The sequence below is a fragment of the Haemorhous mexicanus genome, chromosome 1, assembly GCF_027477595.1.
Source record: "Haemorhous mexicanus isolate bHaeMex1 chromosome 1, bHaeMex1.pri, whole genome shotgun sequence".
Lineage (NCBI taxonomy): Eukaryota > Metazoa > Chordata > Aves > Passeriformes > Fringillidae > Haemorhous > Haemorhous mexicanus.
Window position 1 is genome coordinate 15,151,343 of NC_082341.1, and position 22,604 is coordinate 15,173,946.

General features: G+C 37.1%; 1 protein-coding gene across 8 annotated transcripts in view; it reads left to right on the forward strand.

Annotated features, from left to right (window-relative positions):
* Window positions 1-22,604, forward strand: part of ZNF438 (zinc finger protein 438) — a 51,825-nt gene that overhangs the window by 23,424 nt on the left and 5,797 nt on the right. For 4 of the 8 annotated variants that reach the window (XM_059840663.1, XM_059840645.1, XM_059840655.1 and 1 more), the window contains 2 exons: window positions 8,578-8,634; window positions 18,567-18,671. The exons of 1 other annotated variant lie outside the window; for it this stretch is intronic. In XM_059840663.1, the coding sequence (XP_059696646.1) occupies window positions 8,607-8,634; window positions 18,567-18,671 (133 nt within the window). In that variant the 5' untranslated portion in view covers window positions 8,578-8,606. Of the gene's footprint in view, window positions 1-8,577; window positions 8,635-18,566; window positions 18,672-19,128; window positions 19,313-22,604 lie in introns of those variants that run through there. 3 more of the 8 variants (XM_059840697.1, XM_059840689.1, XM_059840680.1) reach the window with 3 other exon arrangements.

Here is a 22,604-nt window from a genome sequence, read left to right on the forward strand (position 1 = left end):
AAGTCATAAATTGGTAGGCAGTTTGAATTTTAACTCGTTGGAAGTACGTCCCATCTTGGCATAGGTTATTTATTTCTTGATTGGGCACAGTCATAGTAAACTGATGTTATTTTTATTTTTTATTTTTCATTTTTATTTTTATTTGTTAGTTCTTGAATGCTTGTTTTGCTTGGGTTTGTGAAGACGATGTATTGAACTTGAAAAACATACGCTGCATTTTATGAAGTATAGAGGATATTGCTGCACAAACTTTATAAATGCTACAATGTAGCTTTCTTGACCTTTTAAGAAACTTGTAATGGAAATTCCTATAGAAACCGCTGTAGATGATGCTCTTATTTGGTACCATGGCAAAATTGAGTACAGTGTTTAAGTTTGCAGCTGTAAAATCAGAAATAATTACATTATTTTAGTCAGAATTGCAAAAGCAATTCACCTTGCAAAGCCTGGCGTGTTTTTTTTGCTTTTTCTCAGCTGTTGGTTTTTCTTCTAAGTAGAACATTAACAACCTACCCAGACTATATGAAAATAATGAAACCCTGAAGAAAATCCTTCTTGAATGACACAGGAAGTTTTATCAGAGAGATGCAGATTAGTGTTGAAGGAACCCAAAATACTTCATTCAGAAGAACTGATTGACTATTTATTGTTTAATCTCTACAAAACTTCAGGGCCATCTGTGATTCTGTGAAGAATTCAGTATCACATTTCAAACTTAAATCAGTCAAAATTGTGCAGGTGAATGTAGCTCTTAATCCTCTGATTAGTGGAATTTTTAGTGCTGTTATCTGACACATTCAAATAAATTTTTTGTACATGTGGTTATGTTTTGAGGTATCAAGTAGCTCTAAAATATGTTGGGACTATCAAATTGAACAGAACTTGATCTCCTTACAGCATTGCAGACCTTGTTCTTTCTGTAGTCTAAAATGAACAGAATCCTAAAGATTTTACTGGAAGTTGTAACACTATTAGTTAAAGCTTATTCTTCAAATGTTAAAGTAGAGGAAGATAAGAAAAAAACCAAAACAAGTAAAACACAACTAATGGGTCTTTTTGATCTTTCCTGTAGTCTTCTTTAATTATTTTGGTTGGTACCTTTGTATGTTAACCTCGTTCTGCTCTTTGAAATAATCTGGACTCCTCTAGTATAAAAACAGGTTATTCATTAGGTAAATAAAAAGTATATAAGGCATTTTATTACAAAATGTCTTTATTCTCTGCCAATCAATCCGAAGTTCTCTTTAATCCATCAGCATAACTAAATATTAAATAGGGGAGGCTTAGGTAATTCTGAAGTATGCTAAGAGCATTGCCATAGGAATTGATGGAACAATCTGTCCTCCGTATGTAGACCAAATTTTGCTGTCATTTTCAGGCTACCCTTTGCTGTCAGTTAGTAAATACAATTTGATTTCTGAGAGGCAGTTGTTGATGTTTTTAAGACTCATCCAGACAAAGCTGTAAGGCCAGCATTGACCCTGTTCTCAGCAGGGAAGTTGGATGGGATGACCTTGTGCAGTTTCTGCCAACCTGAATGATTTTGTGCGTAGCTGTGTACACAGCCACAGATGTTTGTTTGGTTCTGTGAAGTTTTAGTGTAACTCCAATAAAATTGCTGTTTTAGTGTTTGGGATATTATTTATCAGAAAAGAAAACTAATGTACAGCAGCAGGTACACAGTGAGAGATAAAATATGCAGTCTGGTCTTATCAGATCAAATCAGTAATTAATTTCGCATAAAAGTCAAAAAGTCTGAATTTAATTAGGTATTACAAACTGAAAACCATAGTGGTGTGCTGCAATTCCACTATGAATGATGTAACATATTGCTAACAGAAGTGTAAGATACACAGATTGTGTCTTAGGAAACTGCATTGCTGAGAATCGCAGCAAAGCTTCTAAGCAGTTTGGATCCAAGCAATAAATGTGTGCTTAATTGAGAACCAGGATAATGTGGTGGTGAGGAGGAACAGGAGTAGAAGGAACTGTGCTGTTTGAATTATAAAGTGAATTCTAGATTAGTCATTACCCACTAAGAATGGTGCACATTTCTGTTTCTTGCTTTGTTTTCAAGTTAATTTGAATTTAAATTGTAAGAACTGTGGGCATCACAGATTTAATGTAGTATGTTAAAAAAATGAAATTTGTGTTTTCCAGAACTATTTTTTTAGCTGTCCTAAGAGTCAAGAACAAAATCTATCATTTTGTACTGATTCGTCACTTCACAGTTATGTTCACACCAGTAATAACCAAGATTGTATTTTAAATCAGAAAGTTTGGCCTTTTAATACAAGGTAATGGCAAAGATGTCTAACCCAGACATGGAACTTACATGGGTCTCCAGTTTGTGGCATTCAGAGCACTCCTACCAAGAAAGGATTAACTAAGGAAAACATAATATGACAATCTGCCTTTTTAAATTGGAAATTTGGAAAAAAAAGATATTTTTTGACATTCAATGAATTGGCTAACATTAGGCATAATAGCGACCAGGCTCTTTTGAATTTCTTCAGAATGGAGTTGTTTTCTTAAATGGAAAATAGTTGGGGTTATTTATAGTCATAAAAACTGTTCCAGTATACTTTATTTTAATACACATACATTTTATAAAATGAAGACTCAATATTGCACCTTCTTTAGCCTTCTCTTCTCCCAGTGTTGTTTTGAGAAATTTCATTTTAATACATTGTTTTGCAGGTCTTTGAATTTGCTTTTTTGGAGATAGTTATAGTTGTAAAATAATAATTAGCGAGACTGCATGCTAGTTTGTCCACAATAGTAGAAAATGTGTGGAAGAGCCTCATTTCTTGCAGTGTATTGCTAGTCTTTATTCATACAAGTGGAAAACCTTCAAGCTGATTTCAAAAGACTTATCTCCTCAAGAAGAGCAATAATTTTTCATTTGCCTGCTATTTTAAGCTGAACGTTGATGTTGCCCTATGTTGTTTCATAAATAAGCTTTTATTCTCAGCAACATGTTACTGAAAGTGGCATAGAACCTGTCGTGTAGGCACAGTTCCACTCTGACAGATGGGCAGAGTGTGGGCTTGCCAGCCAACCATTCCCCACATCACCCAGCAGAGTATGAAGGGAAGCATTTTTGTCCAGGATTGCCACTGTGGCATTCAGTGCATGTAAGGCTTGAAGTTCAGGAAATGCATTCGGACTGGTCCATCTCACAGGATGACCAAAAGTTTAAAAATAGCCTGGGTTTTAGGTTCTGCTGGGTTTGTACTGTTCGCTTTCTTTTTGTGGTTCTGCTGAAGTCATCTAATGGGCTCAGCCAAAAGAATTCTGCCATGGACACGCATTTCTCCGTGAGGAATTATCTAAGTATGGAAACATAAGCAGTGAGCAATTTCAGACACTGTTGTTTGTGACTACATGCATATCTCTTTGGGTATAGAGTAGGAAGACTAGGATCTGAAACAGGATTAACTCCTGATGTAAAAATATGAAAAATAGAAAACATGGAGTAAATCAGATGTTTGAGACTGAAGATGCAAATAGTGAAATGCAGAATATTTTTGCAGGTTTTCAGAAATGCAAATCAGTTGTTGCTTGGTTATTGGGGTTTAGGATTTTGGAGGGGTTTTTATTTTTTAAACAAATTGGCTTAATGCCTTGTGCTTGATTTTTATAAAGTAGCCAAGCACTGCAGGCTTTTGGCAAATACATTTGCTTGAACAAATGCTTTTGTGTGTTACGCTAGTCAGTCATTGTGCCTGTCATTTTTATCTTCCTCCCTATTTTTTCATAGCTTCAATGTTTTAATCTTTTATTTCAAGTCTAACTTGGCCTTTATATAGCAATAGATTTTACCAACTTTCTTGGAAGCTGTGCTGATTCAATACTTTCAGGCTTTTTGGGGAACTTGGTTTCAGTAGAAAAGTTGCTAAATTATGGGAAATACTGTTTGCATGGCATTCATTTGCAAGATGGCATGGTATGTGAAAGAACAGGTGTGAAAAATGAAGTGAATAAAATTGCTTTTGAAATACAAATGGGCATTTCATGGGCTTCTGTCAGGAGAATGTCTTTTCTGAACTGTACTAAGTATTTAATATTTCTTTTTAGCTGGATGTTTTCCGTCTGAAATTAAATTACATAACATTTCTTTATATGCTTAGTTTTAAATTAAAATTCATAATAATTCATAATTAAGCTTAATATTAAGTTACAAGATTTGATTTAATGCTTTCTTCCAGTGCCTGTACTAATATACACTGTATTAGAAGGTGCAGTCGTCAATGGGAAGCTTTGTTCTTTTAACAAAAGGTACCAAAAATAAATTTGGTTAGGGTCATAGTGGTCTAGTTTAATACTGTTATGATAATAAGTCCTATAATTACTTTCAGGTAGTTCTTCCTTCCCAGAGGACGAGGTTTTTAGTTTTGATGTCTGCTTAAAGCATGAGGATGACAGTAAAATTAATGTCATAACCTTTACAGCCTATTTATCGCTTTCTCTGTAATATCCTAAAGGATTTTGTGTAACATCTTAGATAAATGTCTTAGTATGGACAAGCATTGAATTAGGTTAATTGGGTTCAACTGATATTCATATTCAGTGTGTCTATCAGGACACCTGTTTCATATAAAAGACCTGTGGGTATCTTCCTGTGAAAATTGCTTTGAAATTATTACATGTATATGCTCTGCTTCCTTTGGTTGTTAAAGACTGAGTTACAGTATGGGATTTTTTTCCAGTTTGCTTGCTATTTTTGCCTCTTAGGAATAATGAAATTTATCCTTTCGTTCTCTGGTAACATGAGGAATAGTACAGACATGATAGAGCTTATTTTATGGCATCAAGAGAGATTTTACTTTCTAATTCTGTCCAGCTCAACTCCACTTCACTTGAAATTCTTGTAATAGATTTCTTTTGATCTCTGAGTAGTCAGCAGCAGATTTCTAGAAAACTAATATGAGTTCTGGAATACTGTGACTTGAATGATTTTATTTAGTGTCTTATGGTAGAGTTATAAACTGAGCAAAACAAATTTTAAGATTATATAGAATTTTTTAAATCTGTATCATTTTGATAAGCTCTCAGGTGGAGAATAATTCAGGATATTGGCAGATAGAAATTTGTGTATTTGGAAAGAACCAGTATTGGACTCAAATATAACCAGGGAAGAGTGAAAGAACATTTGCCTCTTCAGTACTCAATGAAAACATCAGGACATACTGAATTATTAGTTTCTGACCAGCCTAAATTTTTTTCTGGATACAAGAATGTAAAAGAGGTACAAAATTTAATTAGTAATTTTAGTTCTAAGTGTAGTTTTTTTTGAACATCAGCATGTTTTTTGTTGTGGTTTTTTTTTTTTTTTTTTTGGTTGGTTTTTTTTTTTTAATGGAAAGTAGTCCTACCAAGCCAGATTTATAGTGAAATGGGAAAAAAAACCCCAAAGCTGCTCAGGGCAGGCATAGGTAGTTTTGTGGATGTTACAATCTTCAAATTCTAAAAGTTTAAATCAATATACTGTACAGAACTTTTTAATTAGACTGCATTTTATGTTCAGGACATACCTAAAATGTGTGTAGATAATAAATATCTGTAAAACATGTTAGAGCCTAGCAGAAAAGTGTCAAAAACTGTCAGAGAAAGGATCAAAAAGACAGGATCACAATTGATGTATTTGAAAACAGTGTAAAACACAGATGGGACCAATGCACATTGTTTATGGTTTGCTTTGCAAACTGTATGTAGTCAAAGAAATCATGCTTTTACACAGCCATACATATAAGGTTGGACAGAAATATTTGAAGGGATATGAATTTATCCTGATTTCAGAATCTTGAGCTCTTCAGTTTTTCCAAAAAGGGAGGTTACTTGAGTAAATGTGGTTCTTTCATATAACAACAATAATAAAAATACTATTCATGAATTGCTAAAAGAAATTATCAATGTTAATTGGAGAAATTATGCTCTTCTAAAATTATTATGGTTATTATTAATAGCAGGTGATCAATGTCTGCCAAATAAGCACTGATTTTATAGGCTAATACCATTTCCTTGCTGCAGTTAGAGTTTAATTCAAATCCGAGATGCCTCTAGAAAATGTTTGGATTTATATGATCCAATTTTGTGGTTTAGTGTTAGGGTTTGTGAATGTGTCTGGGAAGAACATTGGAAAAATATCTGAAACTTCTATTTCCACATACTATTCTAAGAATTGTTGTCTGTATCCTGAAGTCTGGTTAGTTATAATTCTAAAAGTAGATAGTAACTACAGATGGGGCACCCTCTTAACATGATTTAATGCTCCAGGGAAAGACCATGGAAACCTAAAAAAAAAAGTGATTTTGAAATAATAATTTTGAGAAGCTTTATTTGAATATAATTTCTCAAATTGTTTTTACAAGAATATGTCTTACTTTGAATTTTTCAGTGTGTTTTGAAGTCCCCTAAATACTAAGGGGGGAGAAAAACTTCAGACTTTAATTCTCTGAAAAGCTGTTATTGATCAATATGGCCTTAAAGAAGGATGTCTTACAATGTGGGTGACAGAGAAGTTGGAAACCCACACTGATTTCTGGAAGTGTCTCGCCGTTCCAAAATGATATCGATGTGGCCTGTTCCATTCTTGGATGTGCAGAGGGAGCTGTCTGTATGTTCCCATGACATCAAACTGCATTTAGATGAGCCAGTGTGTGTTTGAGTGCTGAGCTTGACAGCTCATGGCTTGGCTGCTCAAGTACCACGGACAGAGGTTCTTTGAGGCAGTTGGGGATCTGCTGATGGGCATCAGCGAGCCACGGCCAGGAGGTGCTGGTTGATGTACCAGCATGCATGTTAGCTATGGCTCAGAACAATGCAGGTACCAGAGAGCTTCACCTGTTTGATGTGTGAGAGGTCTCCTCACAGCGGCCATGCTCCATGTTCTTCTGTGCTTTGATGTTGAGCTTCCTGAAAATGGAATTGGTTTTCTTTTTACTTTACTGCTACCTGCAGAACCATCTTCTTCCAGAACCTCACCATTGCTTTTTGAGAGTCAATTGCATGATAGTAAAGAAATATGTTCAAGGCTTATTTTGTTTGGTATTTACATCACTATTTGTCCTATGTATTCTGTATTTAAGCAAAGCTAATCTGTGGTACTTTTTGTGCTCAGAAGATGTGTCTTGAGTGCACGTCTGGCATGTTCTTTATGTAAGGTTCTCCTGGCTGTTAAATTTCCTGGAAAGTCAGCAATCTCCACATCTGTGCAGCTGCCTTTGTTTGTGGAGATGTTGTAGATGTTCGCTGGTATGAAAACCAAGATCTTAGTAAACCCCCAGGAAGTTTTAGTTCCATCTGTGTCAGGTAATGGACTTTTCTGTTACCTTCCCAAAGCCTCTGGCTGCATCAGGAGAACAAAAGCTTCATACCCTTTGTGATGTTAGTGGTGTTCAGTTGAACCAAACTATGATGCAGCCATTCCAAAAGCTAGGCCATTTTATGAAAAATAAATCTAAGTGGATAACAACAATTTTATATTGTCATTGTATTATCTTGTGTCTTTCTTTCCTGATTGTTGAATCCCACTTCACCAGAGCTTGAACAGCACACTCAACTGCAATGGAAAGAAGTAGCCAACTCTAAATTTACTGGGTGACCATTTGATGTAAAGCCATTCTGTCAAATGCAGTGTGTCACATCTTGTTGTAAATACAAAGAGCACATTCAGGACAGGTGGCAGTGTAATGTTTGGTTCACAAGAGCAAGGTAGTATCTTCATTGTAGCATCCATGGAAGATTCTGCTGGTCAGACAGTTATGTGGGATCCATGCAGTCACGTAGAATCACAATGGTTCCGGTTGGAAGGGACCTTAAAGGCCCCACTGAGTCCCAACAGCCCTGCCTGGGCAGGTAACCTTCTGCTAGATCACATTGCTTGAAGCTGCATCCAGCTTGGCCTTGGTGAGACATTTATGGCTTCTCTAGGAAAGCTGTTCCAGTGCCTCACCACCCTTACAGTAAAGAATTTCTTCCTAGTATCTAATCTAAACCTGTCCTCTTTCAGTTTAATGCCAATACTCCTTGTCCTATCTACAGATGCACTTGTAAAAAGTCCACTCAAGCTTTTCTGTTGGCTGCTTTTAGGTACTGGAGGGTGCCATAAGGTCTCCTTCTTTCCTTCAGGCTGATCAGCCCCAGCTCTGTCTTCATAGAGAGGTGCTTTAGCCCTGTGATCAACACTGGAGCTCTTCTTTGGATCCTCCCCAACAGGTCCACGTGTTTGAAGAGAAATGGTTGCTTAACCTTATATTGTCTGTGATTCTTCAGAATGTATTGCCACATTGGGATTCATGACTGTTCTCTTTCCTGGCTTTAAGAAGGTTGTTCAATCACAAGAAGCCTAAGTTAGTAGTTACACAGTGTTGAAATAAGGAGAGCACATATAGGGGTCCAAAGAAAACCTTGGTTTAAATCTCTGGTGGTGTTTTCTTGAGAGCTATGGACATATCTGAAATATCTGATCCATTCTGAAATACAAATTTGGAAACTGTTGCCATTGTCCTGTTCATTTTTTTGTTAGTTTGTAAGAAATTATCAGAGCTTCTAAGTATCTGTATTTCTTTCTAGGAACATTGTCGTAACTGTTAAAGGGCATAATGCAGAATCCGTTAACAGTTTCTGCAGGTATAGTATGCTTTCTGTACTTTATTTAGAAATTAGATGCTTGTGGTTCAAAATATGGAAGAAATGTCATCATTATTAATCACTATATTACTTGTGTCTAGTATTCTGCTGTGGTATGATTTGAAAAAAAAAAAGCCATTACTGCAGCATTTATCACTTTAAATGATTACAATAGCTAAAATTGTATTCTTCTTTAGGGCATTGCTAATTACTGTTAACACCTGTAGTTGAAACTTGAAGTGCCTAAATCTGCTTCTTCTTTGATTCAGCATAATTAAGTATTCAGGTTTTATTACATTTTTAAAAATCTTCATATATTTGAAAATCCCTGCTATATTTGATCCCCATATTAAATGGGGTTAAATCTATCTGCAAATTATGCTACACAGTTAGCAGAAACAGGAAAAAACATTAACTTGGATTTTTTTTTTTAATACCTTTTCTTCAGCATTCCCATCCTTACTAATTTTTTTGTGTGTTTAGTTTTTTCTTCTTTGTGGTTTCTTCAAAAGTTGTCTTTCCTTTGATTAGTTTTCACTAGAGTTGATGTCTTGATTTTTTTCTTCTGTTATTAGTAAGGGTATTTATGTATTCTCAAGCCTCTAAATGTGTAGCTGTTACTTCAGTTTCCTTTCTCTTTTGATCTGTGGCTCATTGCTAATGTTTAAGTATGATTTTTAACATGAATGTCATTTTTAATGATACTTAAATGTGAGTGAATGTTTGATGGATATGACATCAGCTCTAATGGACCTTTCTGAACCATTGCTGGTTATCAGTTAAGTTTCCATTGTTAGTACTTATGTTAATTAGGAAGAGCACTATCTATTACTTTATTTGAAACCTTGAGCTTTTACTGTCTTGTAAGTTTATACTTTACATGTTTTGTGAAGACTGAATATTTTTATGATGCTGTAATAATTCTGAGGAAGCTGTTCCAGAAGCATGTCATTCTGATTGATCTTAGTTGATGAGCTCTGTGTCTCTTAGGACTATTCTTTCAAGAAAGACAGTACTTCCTGTTGGGTAAAGCTGCCCACCCCAGAGTGTGCTCTACATTCCCATGCTTCTGACTGAAGTACTCAATTCTAATACTTAAAAGCATTAGTTTAATTTTTCCTTTAAGTAACAGGAATTTGACCCTGGTTATAGTCTTATGTTAAAGCCATTTCTGAATAGCAGTAGGAGAATATAGACTGTGAAGCTGTATGTAAACTTAAAATTCATTAAGCATTTCTTTGAAATTTTTTGAAGGCATTTTCCTTTTTTCCCCTAAATGAAAATCCATTCCAGTCAGTATCCTGTTACTGACTCAGAGAAAATTGTGGACTTGGGAGTGAGCTTTCATGTTAGATGTCACAGAATCACAGAATAAGTCCCTGAGTTGGAAGGGACCCACAAGGATCACAGAGTCCGACTCCTGGCCCTGCACAGCACCACCCCCAAGAGTCACTCCATGTGCCTGAGAGCGCTGTCCAAACACTTCTTGAATTCCATTGAGCTTGGTATTGTGACCACTGCCCTGGAGAGCCTGTCCCGGTGACCAACCACCCTCTGGGTGAAGAACCCTTTCCAGATATCCAACCTAAACCTCCCCTGATACAACTTCAGGCCATTCCCTCATGTCCTGTCACTGGTCAGCAGAGAAGAGATCAGTGCCTGTCCCTCTCTTCCCCTCACAAGACTGCACTGGGGGCTCCCCTCAGTCTCCTCTCACCCAGGTTGAACAGACCAAGTGATCTCAGCTCTCCTCACACGGCTTCCCCTCAAGGCCCTGCACCATCTTTGTGGCTCTCCTTTTTATGCTTTCTAACAGTTTTGTATCTTTCTTACACTGTGGCACCCAGAACTTCCCCCAGCACTCGAGGTGAGGCTGCCCCAGTGCAGAGCAGAGCAGGACAATGCCCTCCCTTGCCCTGCTGGCCATGCTGTGCCTGATGCCCCCCAGGACAGGGTTGGCCCTCCTGGTGCCAGGGCACTGCTGGCTCAGGTTCAACTGGCCATGGACCAGGAGCCCCAGGTGCCCTTCTGTGGCACAGCTCTCCAGCCTCTCCTTGCCCAGTCTCTACATCCAGGGTTGCTCCATCCCAGGAACAGAATCCAGCACTTTGCCTGTTGAACTTCATGTGGCTGGTGGTTACCCGGTCCTCTAATCTGTCGAGATCTCTCTGCAGGGCCTCCCTAGATCATGACCAGGAGCTACATCAGTGTGATGTGATGATACTCTACAAATACAGTAGTCTTTGTATATTTTTACTGTGATATTTTTTGTCTTTATATCAAGTACCACTTGTTTCTTAAATGTAGCACTTTGAAAACATGCAGGGTATTTGTAATTTGTGATGATTTATGTACAACTCTTATTTTAGTACATTTCTTACAAATAAAACTTTCGGAAATAGATTAGATTGGAAATAGAACCTATCCATCAGTTACATTCAATGTGGCATATTTGTCAGTGTTTCTGTACTTTGAGTGTGCTTGTTATTTTTCAGTTAAGTATGGAAGTAATGATTAGTGCATGTTCTTTGAGTGACAGCTAAACACTTCACTGCTGCCATTTGTCATGTAATAGCAGGTGTTCTGTAATTTAATTCGTACTCCTTCAAGACATCTGTATTCTTCTTAGTTTTAAAATATTTTACAAGAAGCATGACTATCTTTTAAGTAGCAAGCAATTGTAACACTATGTTCAGTTAGATTCCCTTTTCTGAACAATAAGTATCTAACTTGTATCAAATTTTATTTCTTCCTCATTTCATTCATATGGCAACATATGACATGACAACAATCACTGAAGCATTATATTTGACTATTCACACTCATGTTAAACATTTACCATTGAGCAAGTGTTAGTATTTTTTGTAATGCTCCGTCATGGCATGCAATACCATTGGGCCTTAGTGAGCTGAAATACTGTTGGCATTGTCAGATTTATAAAATATTTTTGTTAAATGACTCTAACGTGAAAGAATTGTGTATCTTAGACAAATATTTTGCAAAATATAAGGCGGTCCTGGTTTATTTATCTAATAGGTTTTGTCTTTTTAAAGTATCCATTTGAAAAGAGCATCACACGCTAACGTAATAGTTTTGTTCTCTGAGTATGTTTATTTTAACTTTTTTAGAATCATAGGTCAAGTTTGGTTCTGTACATTTTGTATCCATGTTAGTATGGTTGTTTGGTGCTGGGAGATCTCAAACTTCCATTAGCCTTGTAAATGTGTTTCTTAGCATCAGCTCTCACTTTGCTGGAACCCCTGCTGCCTTTGTATCATTAACATAAATGCAGGTGCAAATAGCATTTATGTACTTTGATAGAAAGCAGTTGGAGACGTTTCACTGTGGGACACGACACTTTCAGATTGTGTACATCTGTTCAAATAATGTATCCAAGCCAGTGACATGAATGCAAGGATAAAAACATCTGCCCCTGAGACCATTTGCCATACAGCAGATGCTTGCATCTTTATTTATGCAGATGGTTTGTGTGATGAGCTGAGCAATGATGAAAGAGAGAAAGTTTGACAAAGATTTCAGGGTATTCCTTGGGATGGGAAAATATGTTGGTAACCGTGCTTTGTTTTCATATGTCCACTGAAAGAAGAACATCTAGTGTAAATAGTGGTGGCCCTAGTAACATGGATGTGCCATTTCAGGCATTGACCAGATTAACATAAGATCAGAAAAGGACTTTTATTATTTTTTTTAATCTCAGGCACAATAATTGTACTGCAGTTATAGAAGCTGCTAATAGAAGTAATTACTTTCAAACGGGAAGGCTCAACTGCTTAGCTTTAGGATGCTCTCAAGTTATACAAAACAATGAATTGACTGAAGAGTTTGCAGAGGTACAATGTTTTGAAATACTAAGCTCACTCGTCACAAAGTTGTTCGGAGGTTGGGTGCGGTTCTGTACCTGGTTCTGCGGCTTGGGGGATTTTCAGGACAAGCCGTATGTAACATTACAAAATTATTAGGCAAATTATTAGGCCTGTGTGTTGTTTAAAACTGCCAGTGGGGCAGTGGCCGTGAACCGCGGCTCTGAGGCGGGCTGGCACCTGCGGAGCGGGGGCGGCGGGACGGGCACCGACTCCCTCTGCTGGCTCCGCTCCGGGCTCCTTCGTGCGCCGCCACGGCCACGGCAGCAGCGGGCCGGGGCTGCGGCACACGGCCGGCTAAGGGCGTCCTCCTCTCCTTTCCATCCTCTCAGCGCTGGCACCGCTACCAGGCCTTGCCGATCCATTATCACCTGTCAGCAGTGTGTGCATTCCATAGCACATCCAGCCCCTTCTCTTGAGAACCAGCGCTGCCTTTAAACAGCATGGTGGCTGGCATGGGCAAGCTAGCGATGTCAATAAGCATTGCAAATAATTGTAATTAAGCACTGGGGGAGGAACACCAGTCTGATACTGTAATTTAAATTGTTTTCTGCTGCCAGTAAGGTCTAGCTGTGTTCAAGTTCAGCAGCAAGTGATAATTTTATATGTTATGAAAACTAATGTTTGCCTAGCCAGGACCATAGTATTTCAGAAGATGTTTTAGTTTTCCTATGCTATGTAGAGTCATGTCTGTCTTTGAAAAAATATGCATACTTATTTGAAGCACTGTGGAGATCCTTTAATCTTTATTTTACTTTTAATCTTCAGCAGAATTAACTGCAGGTAGCACTGTTTTTTGTATCTCAGCCAGAGCTGGAGAGTTTTTCTGAAGAAATCTGGCTCCTGAAGAAAGAAAAGGGGGCACAATTAGAGCAAACAAAAACTTTAGATAGGGATTCCCCATTCAAAACTTAGACCACTTAGGTAATTTTCAATGAAATTATCAATTTAAAAAATTCCCCAGAAGATACAGTCTAGCTATCCTTGGAGTTTAACATTTTTTCCTTTCCTTGGAGGGTGATAAATTTGTGTATAATTTATAACAGAAGACTCAAAATAGTCCAAGCCAAGATTGGTAGTCTTTTGATCCTCTGTTCGTGAGAGAACATTTTTGAGGTTTATACTACAGAAGTCACCATGCAGATGTTTTTAATGCCTCAATTAAAATATGGTTGCTATATTGAGCCAAAGTGGCAAATTGTTTTCTCTTGCATACAGTCTTTCTTTAGAAAAAAGTATGAAAAAAGTGCACTGATTCTCAACAAAAAAAGTACTCCTTCACAGGAATAAAACTTTTGCTTTTTTGTTGTGTTCTCTTTTGTTTGCATGTTAGTATTTAAAAAGATTAAATTTGGGGAGTAAGAGGCCTAATTCCCTTACTGAGGTGAGACATACATATTTTCTGTCCCAAAGAGGGTTAAAATCTCAGTAAGATGTAGGTATGTTCTCTTTTTTGAAAGAAGAGCAAAAATCTAATCCGAAACTATTTTTTGATTTTATTCATTAAATGGTTCTACTTGACCTTTTCGTACTGCATAGTTTTTGAAGAATTTTGCCTTCATTTTTTAGCAGTCTTGGTAGTTACTGTTTCCTGTACTTAAGAGAAAATAAGTCCATTAATTACTACTTACATTAGGCATGTTGAAATTTTGTCCATGTTGATTTGCTCTTGATAGACCCTTTAAAAATAACTGTACATTGACTTTACAGTGGATGAATTACTGTTTAGGTCTAAATCTTTCCTGAAGCTCACTAAAAGAAATTCTCACTGGCAGTTCTCTCAGGAATTTTGACAAATCCAATTACAGGTGTTTATCCCCACTTTCTAAAGTACCGAATTTATATTTGCAATGCTGTTTGGGGATTATGAATTACTGGTTCATGACCAATGCTTCCATCACCTCCTTTAACTATTTTCTGAACAATTAGTTCCCCCAAGTGGCTGCATCACTGCAGCCTTGTTTTGCAAATCTTCAGGGATGATGTCCTCTGTGGAACAGAATGACTGGGCAAAACCAGCAAAGATAACCACTGGACTTGTAGTGATAGCAAAATCATTTCCATTCTACTCAATTGCATCCTGTCAGATCACCAAGGTTTCTAGATGATGCCCACTTTGAGGCTGACATGGTTAGTTGCTGAAACTAGCAGAGGCATAAAGAAGCTGAAATACAGTCTTTGATGATGTATCTAACAGTGTCTCTCAAAAGAATTTCTGTGCTTAAATAGAAATGAAATTGAATCACTTATTTGTGTGGTTGCAGAGGCCAGGCACCATTTTGAGCCCTTAGTTCTTATACTGCCATAGTGAGAAAAGTCTGTGTAGTTTCTTCAGCTGTAAAGGTGGAAAAGGTTGGTAGTTATTACAGATGCTTTATGTCTGGCTTTCTTTATTCCAGTTTTCATTTCTTGATATGAAAATATTTTGATCTGCTTAAGGCCTATTAATTTTGTTGACCTTAATATGAAATGAGTAGCTTATAACTTGAAAGGCTCTGCCTTCAGAAAATGGAAAGCTTTTAAAGTTCACAAACACTGCATGAGAGATGCTAAAAAAGCATTTAGATCTGCTAGTAAATATATTTTAAATTCACTGCAAAAGTGTCTAAAAATCTCTTATGTATATGTATTCTGACTCTTAGAAAGCACTTTGAAGACTTTCTTCCTTTATACAGTAGCACAAAAAAGGCTTTTATAATAGGAGGTTGTGTTAAGCCATGCATTGCCCACATTATATATAGGAAGCTGCTTTTGAATAGTGATTTACCTATAGTGATTTACCTATAGTGATTACCTATAGTGATTTTTGAATAGTGTGGCTAATACGTTTCAGGTCTCAACTCAAAAGGTTGCCTCAAAGCTGTTGGCCACTTGTGGTTTCCTGCAAAAATAGTATTTCATACATATTTTGAAAGTTATTTGTGGTGGGACAATACAGAGATCTATGAAATCTAAATCTATGAGAAATCAAAAATTATATCTTAATTATTCCTGCTGCTAATGCTGCTAATAGAGTGACTAAATTTCTCACAATGTGTTAACTTGTGTTTAACAAGTCTGCTTTAGTATGGGTATTTTTTATGTTACACTTTTCTCTGAGGACAGAGATACTGAAGCCAATGTGTTGGTGAGAGTGATGGGCAGGTAAAAAGTTTCTTCCTTGTATCTAGTCTGAATCTACTTTATTTTAGTTTAAAACCATTATGCCTTGTCCTGTTCCTGCAGGCACTGTAAAAAAAAGTCATTGTCTTTCTTTTCAGCCCCTTTCAGGTATTGTAAGGCCCCAGTTAGGTCTTGGAGCCTTCCCCAGACTAAATAACCCCATCCCTCTCTCATACAGCCTTTCTTCATACAAGAGGTGTTCCATCCTTATCATTTCTGTGGCCCTACTCTGGACTTGCTCCAGCAGGTCCATGTCTTTCCTGTGCTGAGGGCTGCAGAGCTGATGCGGTGTTCCAGGTGGGTTTCACCAGGTCAGAGCAGAGGGGCAGAATGCCCTCCCTCCGCTGCTGCCCACAGTGTTCTGGATGCAGCCCAGGACACTGTTTGCTTTCTGGGCTGTGAGTGCACGTTTGCAGCTCACAGTCAGCTTTTCATCCACCAGTACCCCCAAGTTCTTGGCAGAGCTGCTCTGAATCACTTTGGCCCTGCCTGTATTGATACCAGGGACTATGCTGACCCATGTGCAGGAACTCATGAGCTTCCCATGGGGCCACTTCTTGATCTTATCCAGGTGGCTCAGGCATCCCATCCTCCAGGTGTGCCAGCTGCACCTCTCACCTTGGTTTTGCCTGCAGACTTGCTGAGGGTGCACTGATTCCCATTGTCCATGTCACTGATAGGGAACAGGACTGGTCCCAGTATGGACCCAAGGGATACCACTTGTCACCCGTCTCCATGTGGGCATTGAGCTGCTCACCATGAGCATCAGCCAGTTCCTTATTCATCCAATAGTCCATCTGTCAATAGAGTCTATACCTCTCCAATTTAGAGAAAAGGACCATGTGAAAGGCCTCTCCTATGTACATTTTCAACAACAGAGGAAAGCAATTCTGGAAGTTGAGAAAGTGGTGTAATTAATTTTTTTTCATAAGTTATCTTAGATCTATATAAACTTTGGCATATATCAATATATGGTTAATAGTGCAGAAAGGACCTTTCAGGCAAAACCAAAAGACTGAGTTAGAGAGGAAACTAGAGAACTTCTTAAATGCAAACTATGTACCCATGATCTTGGATTACTGTATGACTTACCTCTGCAATGTGACAGTTTATACTAAAAATAGTTATAGCTTATTCCCATGCTGAAAAACACCACTAGAAATTTTAATGTTGAATATCCTCTTTAGTGGAGTCCAATTAATGTAAAAAAAAAAGTGTACGTTTGTTATTTCAATGTGCTCTTCTGCTAAGAAGAGTCTTTTGGAGACCATTTAAGGAATCCAGAAAGCATCCCACTGCTCTCAGAATTTCTTGAAATGCCCTATAATCCTAAATCCTTAAAATAATAAACTTGCACAGTCTGTAAAGAGGACTTTTCTAAATTATAAAATGCTTATTGCACAACTACAAATCACATTTATGCTTAAATCAGATTTCATATGTATAGCTTTGAAGATACAGCTTAAAGCTTCTAGAATTTTAACAAACTATTTTGTTCTTCCTTTGGAATACCAGAATAAGTTTTCTAAGTGTATTTGCACATTCTGTATCTTAGTGTTTATGTGAAGGATGTACAGAGATTTTCCAATCTTGCATTAAATACTTTGTTATATTGTTTATTTTTCTACACCAGTTTAAATTGCACAAAAGCACTTTTATGTAAACATAGTTGTAATACTCTTTAAAAAATCAAGTACTAAAAAGGTAATAAATGTGAGATTCCTCTTTTGGCTTAAAAGCTTCTCCTTTCCACCTCATGTGTAATTTTGGATACCTGTCTTAAGTCTGCATTTAATTCCCATATCTCGCTCTGACTCTTTGGCCTGGACACTTTTCAAGTCTCATTTCTAGTCTTGTCCTTTTTCTGCTTGCTCTGTATATTCTCCTGTTTCTTTTCTACACTGTCAGCTCTGCAGTTCAGAGATAAGGAGGGGCCATTTCCTTTTTCCAGCTTGGGTGCTTGGACCTAGAGCCATAGTTCAGGGAAAATCCAGCCCGGCCTGAAGCAGGAGCACATTCAATAGAATGTAATCATTGGAAAAGGTAGCTGCTTGAAGTATCCACTGAACACATGCTCAGAGTCTACAGCTTTGCCTAATTTGGGTAGCTTTTCACAGATCAAAGAGACATTGCTGTGTCACATATGAAGGTCTTCACATGATGCACAGATGTGTCACTAGATTATTTCTTTTTCTTTCTTTTAATTTTTTTTTTTAAGCAGACATACTGAGAATGTCAGGTATTTTCTGTTAAAATTAGTTTTAGTAAATTTTCTGATGCAAATACCCAGAACATTTCACCCAGGTAGTTATTATTAGCAAAGGTAGAAACAACTGCAAATTAATTGCTGTAATGTATAAAGCTGGAAACTCATGGTTTGTAGGCTTTATTACTAATCTTACTTTGTACAGGTGTGTGGCAAAACTGGTTTTGAATAAAGAAGTCCAAATTCTGTTTTCTATAATATCTGCAGTTTATTTATATGGAATTATGGAAAGTGTAAATGAGCATAGAATTTAGCCTCTGTGTTAAAACTAAAATAAAGCTACTGAATCTTCATTTTTTGAAGTATTTTGTTTTGCTGCTGTTGACTGTCAGCCATGACACTGAAGCTAAACCATCCCATCTGTTTGCCACATTAACCAGCTTTACCCAATTATTAAGCTATTACCTTGCATTTGCCATGTAACATATTAGATTTTAAAGTGTATTTTGAGGAGAGAAAAATGGCAAAGAGCAAAAAGCCATAGTTTTCTTAATGCATAACTGGAAGTTAATGTTTTATTAACATTTTATATTGTCTTTCTCTGGGTTTTGTTGGTTTTTGGGGGTTTGGTTGTTTTGGGATTTTTGTCCTGGGATCTATTTATAACTGAAGCACTTTTGCAGGTGGTGTTTTTTTGCATGCTAATCCTGCAGAGAAACATTGTGTCCAACAAAGTATGCTGGGTCAGCACAAGCAAGAAACTTGGGCTGGAAAGACAGTATCCACAGGTATTTAGTGTGTATGGAGATTTGGCAAAATGAATGATTAACTATCATTGGCAGAAAAAGATCTAATATTGTGTGTTAGACAGTTATGCATTTTTTTTCTCTCCCACAGAAAAGATACTCTTCCGTTCAAAGTCAGCAAAAGACTCATCAGTATCAATATTTACTGAATTCTCATTAATCTTCCTCTGTATTCTGTCTTTTCCTTCAAAAAAAGATTACTCTTTTTTTTGGTTTTATTTTCTCTCACATGTCAATTCATACATAAATGAAATACATATGTGCATAACTGAGGTGGGCCTACAAGGATTATTTAAAAAAATGAACACTATTACTCAGTGGTTTCTGTGGTGGTTATTTGGTGGTTATATTCGAAATTGACCAGATAGTACTGAAAATTAAATTTCTTCTGATACATTCTATAGCATCTGAGTTCAGCAATGTTGTGTGCTTTACATAGGGAACAGACTAAAGGAAGTACATAAAATAAGGCAGACCAGGCTGAGGTAGACCAGACTTGGATGACTTGGGAAGGCAGGGGAACCATGAAGAAGCAGCAGCCCATGGAAACTCCATTTCCTCCAGAGGAGTCTTCCCAGCATGGATCTATCAGAGAATTAAATGCATCATTGATTTTTGTGTTGGTGTGTCACTGTCCACTTCTACACAATTTTAAGGTTATTTAGAAAGGATGAAAGCTTATGACATCCTGCAGGTACCTGAGGGATTTGATACTTGCAGGTCCTAGCATGGTAACCATTAATCTTTTAACAGAGACTTTTAAAGTAAACAGGTTGAACTGCATTTGGTTTAGTCTTGTGTGTAATTATTTAGAAGTGTCTACCTGCTGCCTCAACTTCACACTCATCTGAAAGACTGAGGACACAGCACTTAAAAATGAGCTTCACATCCTTCAGATATTAAATCTAATGCTTTCATTTATTTCCTTTGTTATTAATGAAAATTTTAAAGAAAGTATAAAAATTGTTGCCTTCCAGTGAAGGATTTGCAGATTTACTTGTAGAAAGAATGTTGTCTAAAACGAAGGGCCATCCTCATAAATGCATTTGCAGAGCCTCCCTTAACTGAAACTTCCCCTTCTTATGTGAAAGACTTCATGGGATTGCATAAGCTTTTTCTCAGGTCACAGATGACAAGTCAAAATGAGTCCTTTGAATCAGAGACAGAAATAATTTGGAAGAAATGGAATGCCCCTGAGAGATGCATATGAGGTTTCCAAGCTGCCTTTGCACAAGCTAGCCAGCCAGAGCATATTCAAGTCCTTCAGTGTGGTGAAGACATGAATTACTATAGCTCTTGCTGTGTGCAAAGAAAGTTGTGGAAACTTTTCCCCAGCTATAAATGGAAAACAGAATTTTGGTCACTGATGATACTTGCATGCTCTGGGTGGGGTTAGTAGAACCTCCAGTCTCTGAATTGACTGGCTGCTTTCTCCTGATCCAAGATGCTAAGCAGTCTTGCACTAGTTCTTCCAATTAACTTTCCCAGTCTGCAGGCAATATGTCATCAGAGCCTGGAGCATCACCAGGCAGCTAGTCTGCATCTAGCCCTTCTCTATATTTAGGCACTGGTTAAGCAGCTTAACTACAGTAGCTGTGTTGGAGGGGAGGGAAATGCAGAGTTGAGTATTCCTTTGCTTACCAGAAGCACTGCAATGAATATTTGCACTAAAATGTCTAATGTAAACTTGTAAAAAAGTGGGGGGACAGAAAAAAAAAAATGTACTGAAGGTTGGTACCAAACATAGCTTGCCTGGAAAACGTATGATAAAATTACACTAGTTGGAAAAAGTCTTTGTATAAAAATCCCTTCTCAAACAGTTTTATTATTTCTTAGTATTGTGTAACCTGTGTAAGAAGGGTATTGATCTAAACAGACCTTGCTTAAAAGAGAATCTTGTGTTTGATATTGATGAAGATCTTGGCTTTTAGAGCAACACTCTCCTGTGGAATGCTGAGAAAATATGTGGAGATACTTTCTTTATAGAAAAGTGATTTTACTGCTTAATTTTGCATTAGGCAAGTCAATGCATTTGAGAAACATATGATTCTTTTTAAAGTTAATGCCATACATTATTTCGACAAATATTTCCTCCTAACTTCAAATCAACGTTGTTTTTATGGCTGCCCTTTGTAGAGGTGACATGTCCACAGCAAACTTTCCACCTTTTCCTGTTACCATTGGTTGAAGAGTGGGTGCCTTGTAACTTGGAGTAGCAGGGGTAGTAATCTGCTGAAACTCCAGCATTCTTAAAAGTTTTATGCAAATCAATAAATGAAATTTTGAAATAAAAAGGGGGAGGAACAAGAGAAATGAGAGAGAATGGAAACAGCTTCATGCTGAATATTGTGGCAGGCTGAATAGCTGCTTATTTGAAGAAAGTCTTTATTGTCAGTATATGACAAGCATAACCTGGAGAAACAAGAACTGATTCTGCCCCCTAAAAGGAAGGTACCCTAATTCTGTTGTCTGCTGTGTTTAAACCATATGGTTTGACCTGTAACTGTCATTGAAATTCAGGGCTAGTTTGACTAGTGATTATAATGCTTTACAGAATTTTATTCTTCTTCTCAGAAGTACTTAAATTGTTTACTCAAAAGCAGCAGGAAGATACCTTGTAGGAAATAAATCATCATCTGACTAACAGAAATCTTAGTATCTGAAAATGTAAAGATTTCTATATGTTTAGTGACTAGATTTAAAAAAAATTAAAATTGAGACTAAAAAGTGCAGTAGGGAAACAATTTTAAACATATAATGTTTCTGCCTTTTCCAGGTTGCACAAGCCTGGATTTATTCCTGTGTGCAGGGATCTCTATTAATGTAGAACTTCCAGGCGTACAGTAACTCAGTCTGCACAGAATGTCTAGAAATTCAGAAGGTCTCTACAGACATTGAGCAGAGAGAAAGTTATGGTGATGCCCAGTAGTTTCACTTATCTAGAGTATAAAGAAAATGCATAAAGGACTTTGGGTTTGGTGCAACAGAAGGCAATAAAAGGATCAAAGGCTTATGCCCTGCATAGTTATTGCTCTATGAATCTGCTGATCAAAGAGTTTTGAAAAGCATCAGATCTACTAAATATGAACTGTTCAGTTTATATGTGATTGCTCAGTGAATCCAGCATGTCCTGAAGGCAGTGGCTTTACTGCACATGTGCACACCATGAATATGCATATGTATCTGTCCAGGAGTTCTGGTCATGAAACATAATAGGTCTGTAGCTTGCGGTGCTTGTTGCAAAGTTTGTGACGTCTGAGAAGAACATCCAGGATTAAGATAAATTTACTGGAGTTTCCAGTGTTGGTACTAATTCACTTTTTAAGTCCACAATCACCTATAAACGCATTTGTAATACAATTCTTTAAAATGGCAAGGAATGGAAACTTTCCAATGGAATTATTGTACCACAATACTTCAAGGTTGCAGCATTTAGTTTCACGTATTCAATTCAAATGTGATATCTCTCTCAAATGATTTTTTGCTAATGTCCAAATTGCCTTTCTGGCCGGAATCTTTGTAGCTGAATTTTCAGTGGTTGCAATTTCCATTTTTCCAGGAAATCTATTTCAGGTTTGGAGAACTGGAAGTGTCAATAATTGAATTTGAGAGTGGGTAATGAGGCTGATAGATGAAATGGTAGTGGTACAATTAACTACGTATCAACTCCTTTTCTGTGGAGTCTGAAAGGTCAGCAGGTGTCTTTGCTGCCTAATCCATATTATTTCACATGAATTTTATCATATTCCTTTTGTTTGTTTTAATCATCTTCACATTTTTTTACTAAAAACATTTGTGACTTTTATGAACACAAATAGAAACAGGAAGAAACTGTTATATAACCTTGATAAATTGCATCTTTCAAGGAAGTGTTTAAATAGTTGACTGCAGTAGTTCTGTTGTGCATTAGTGTCA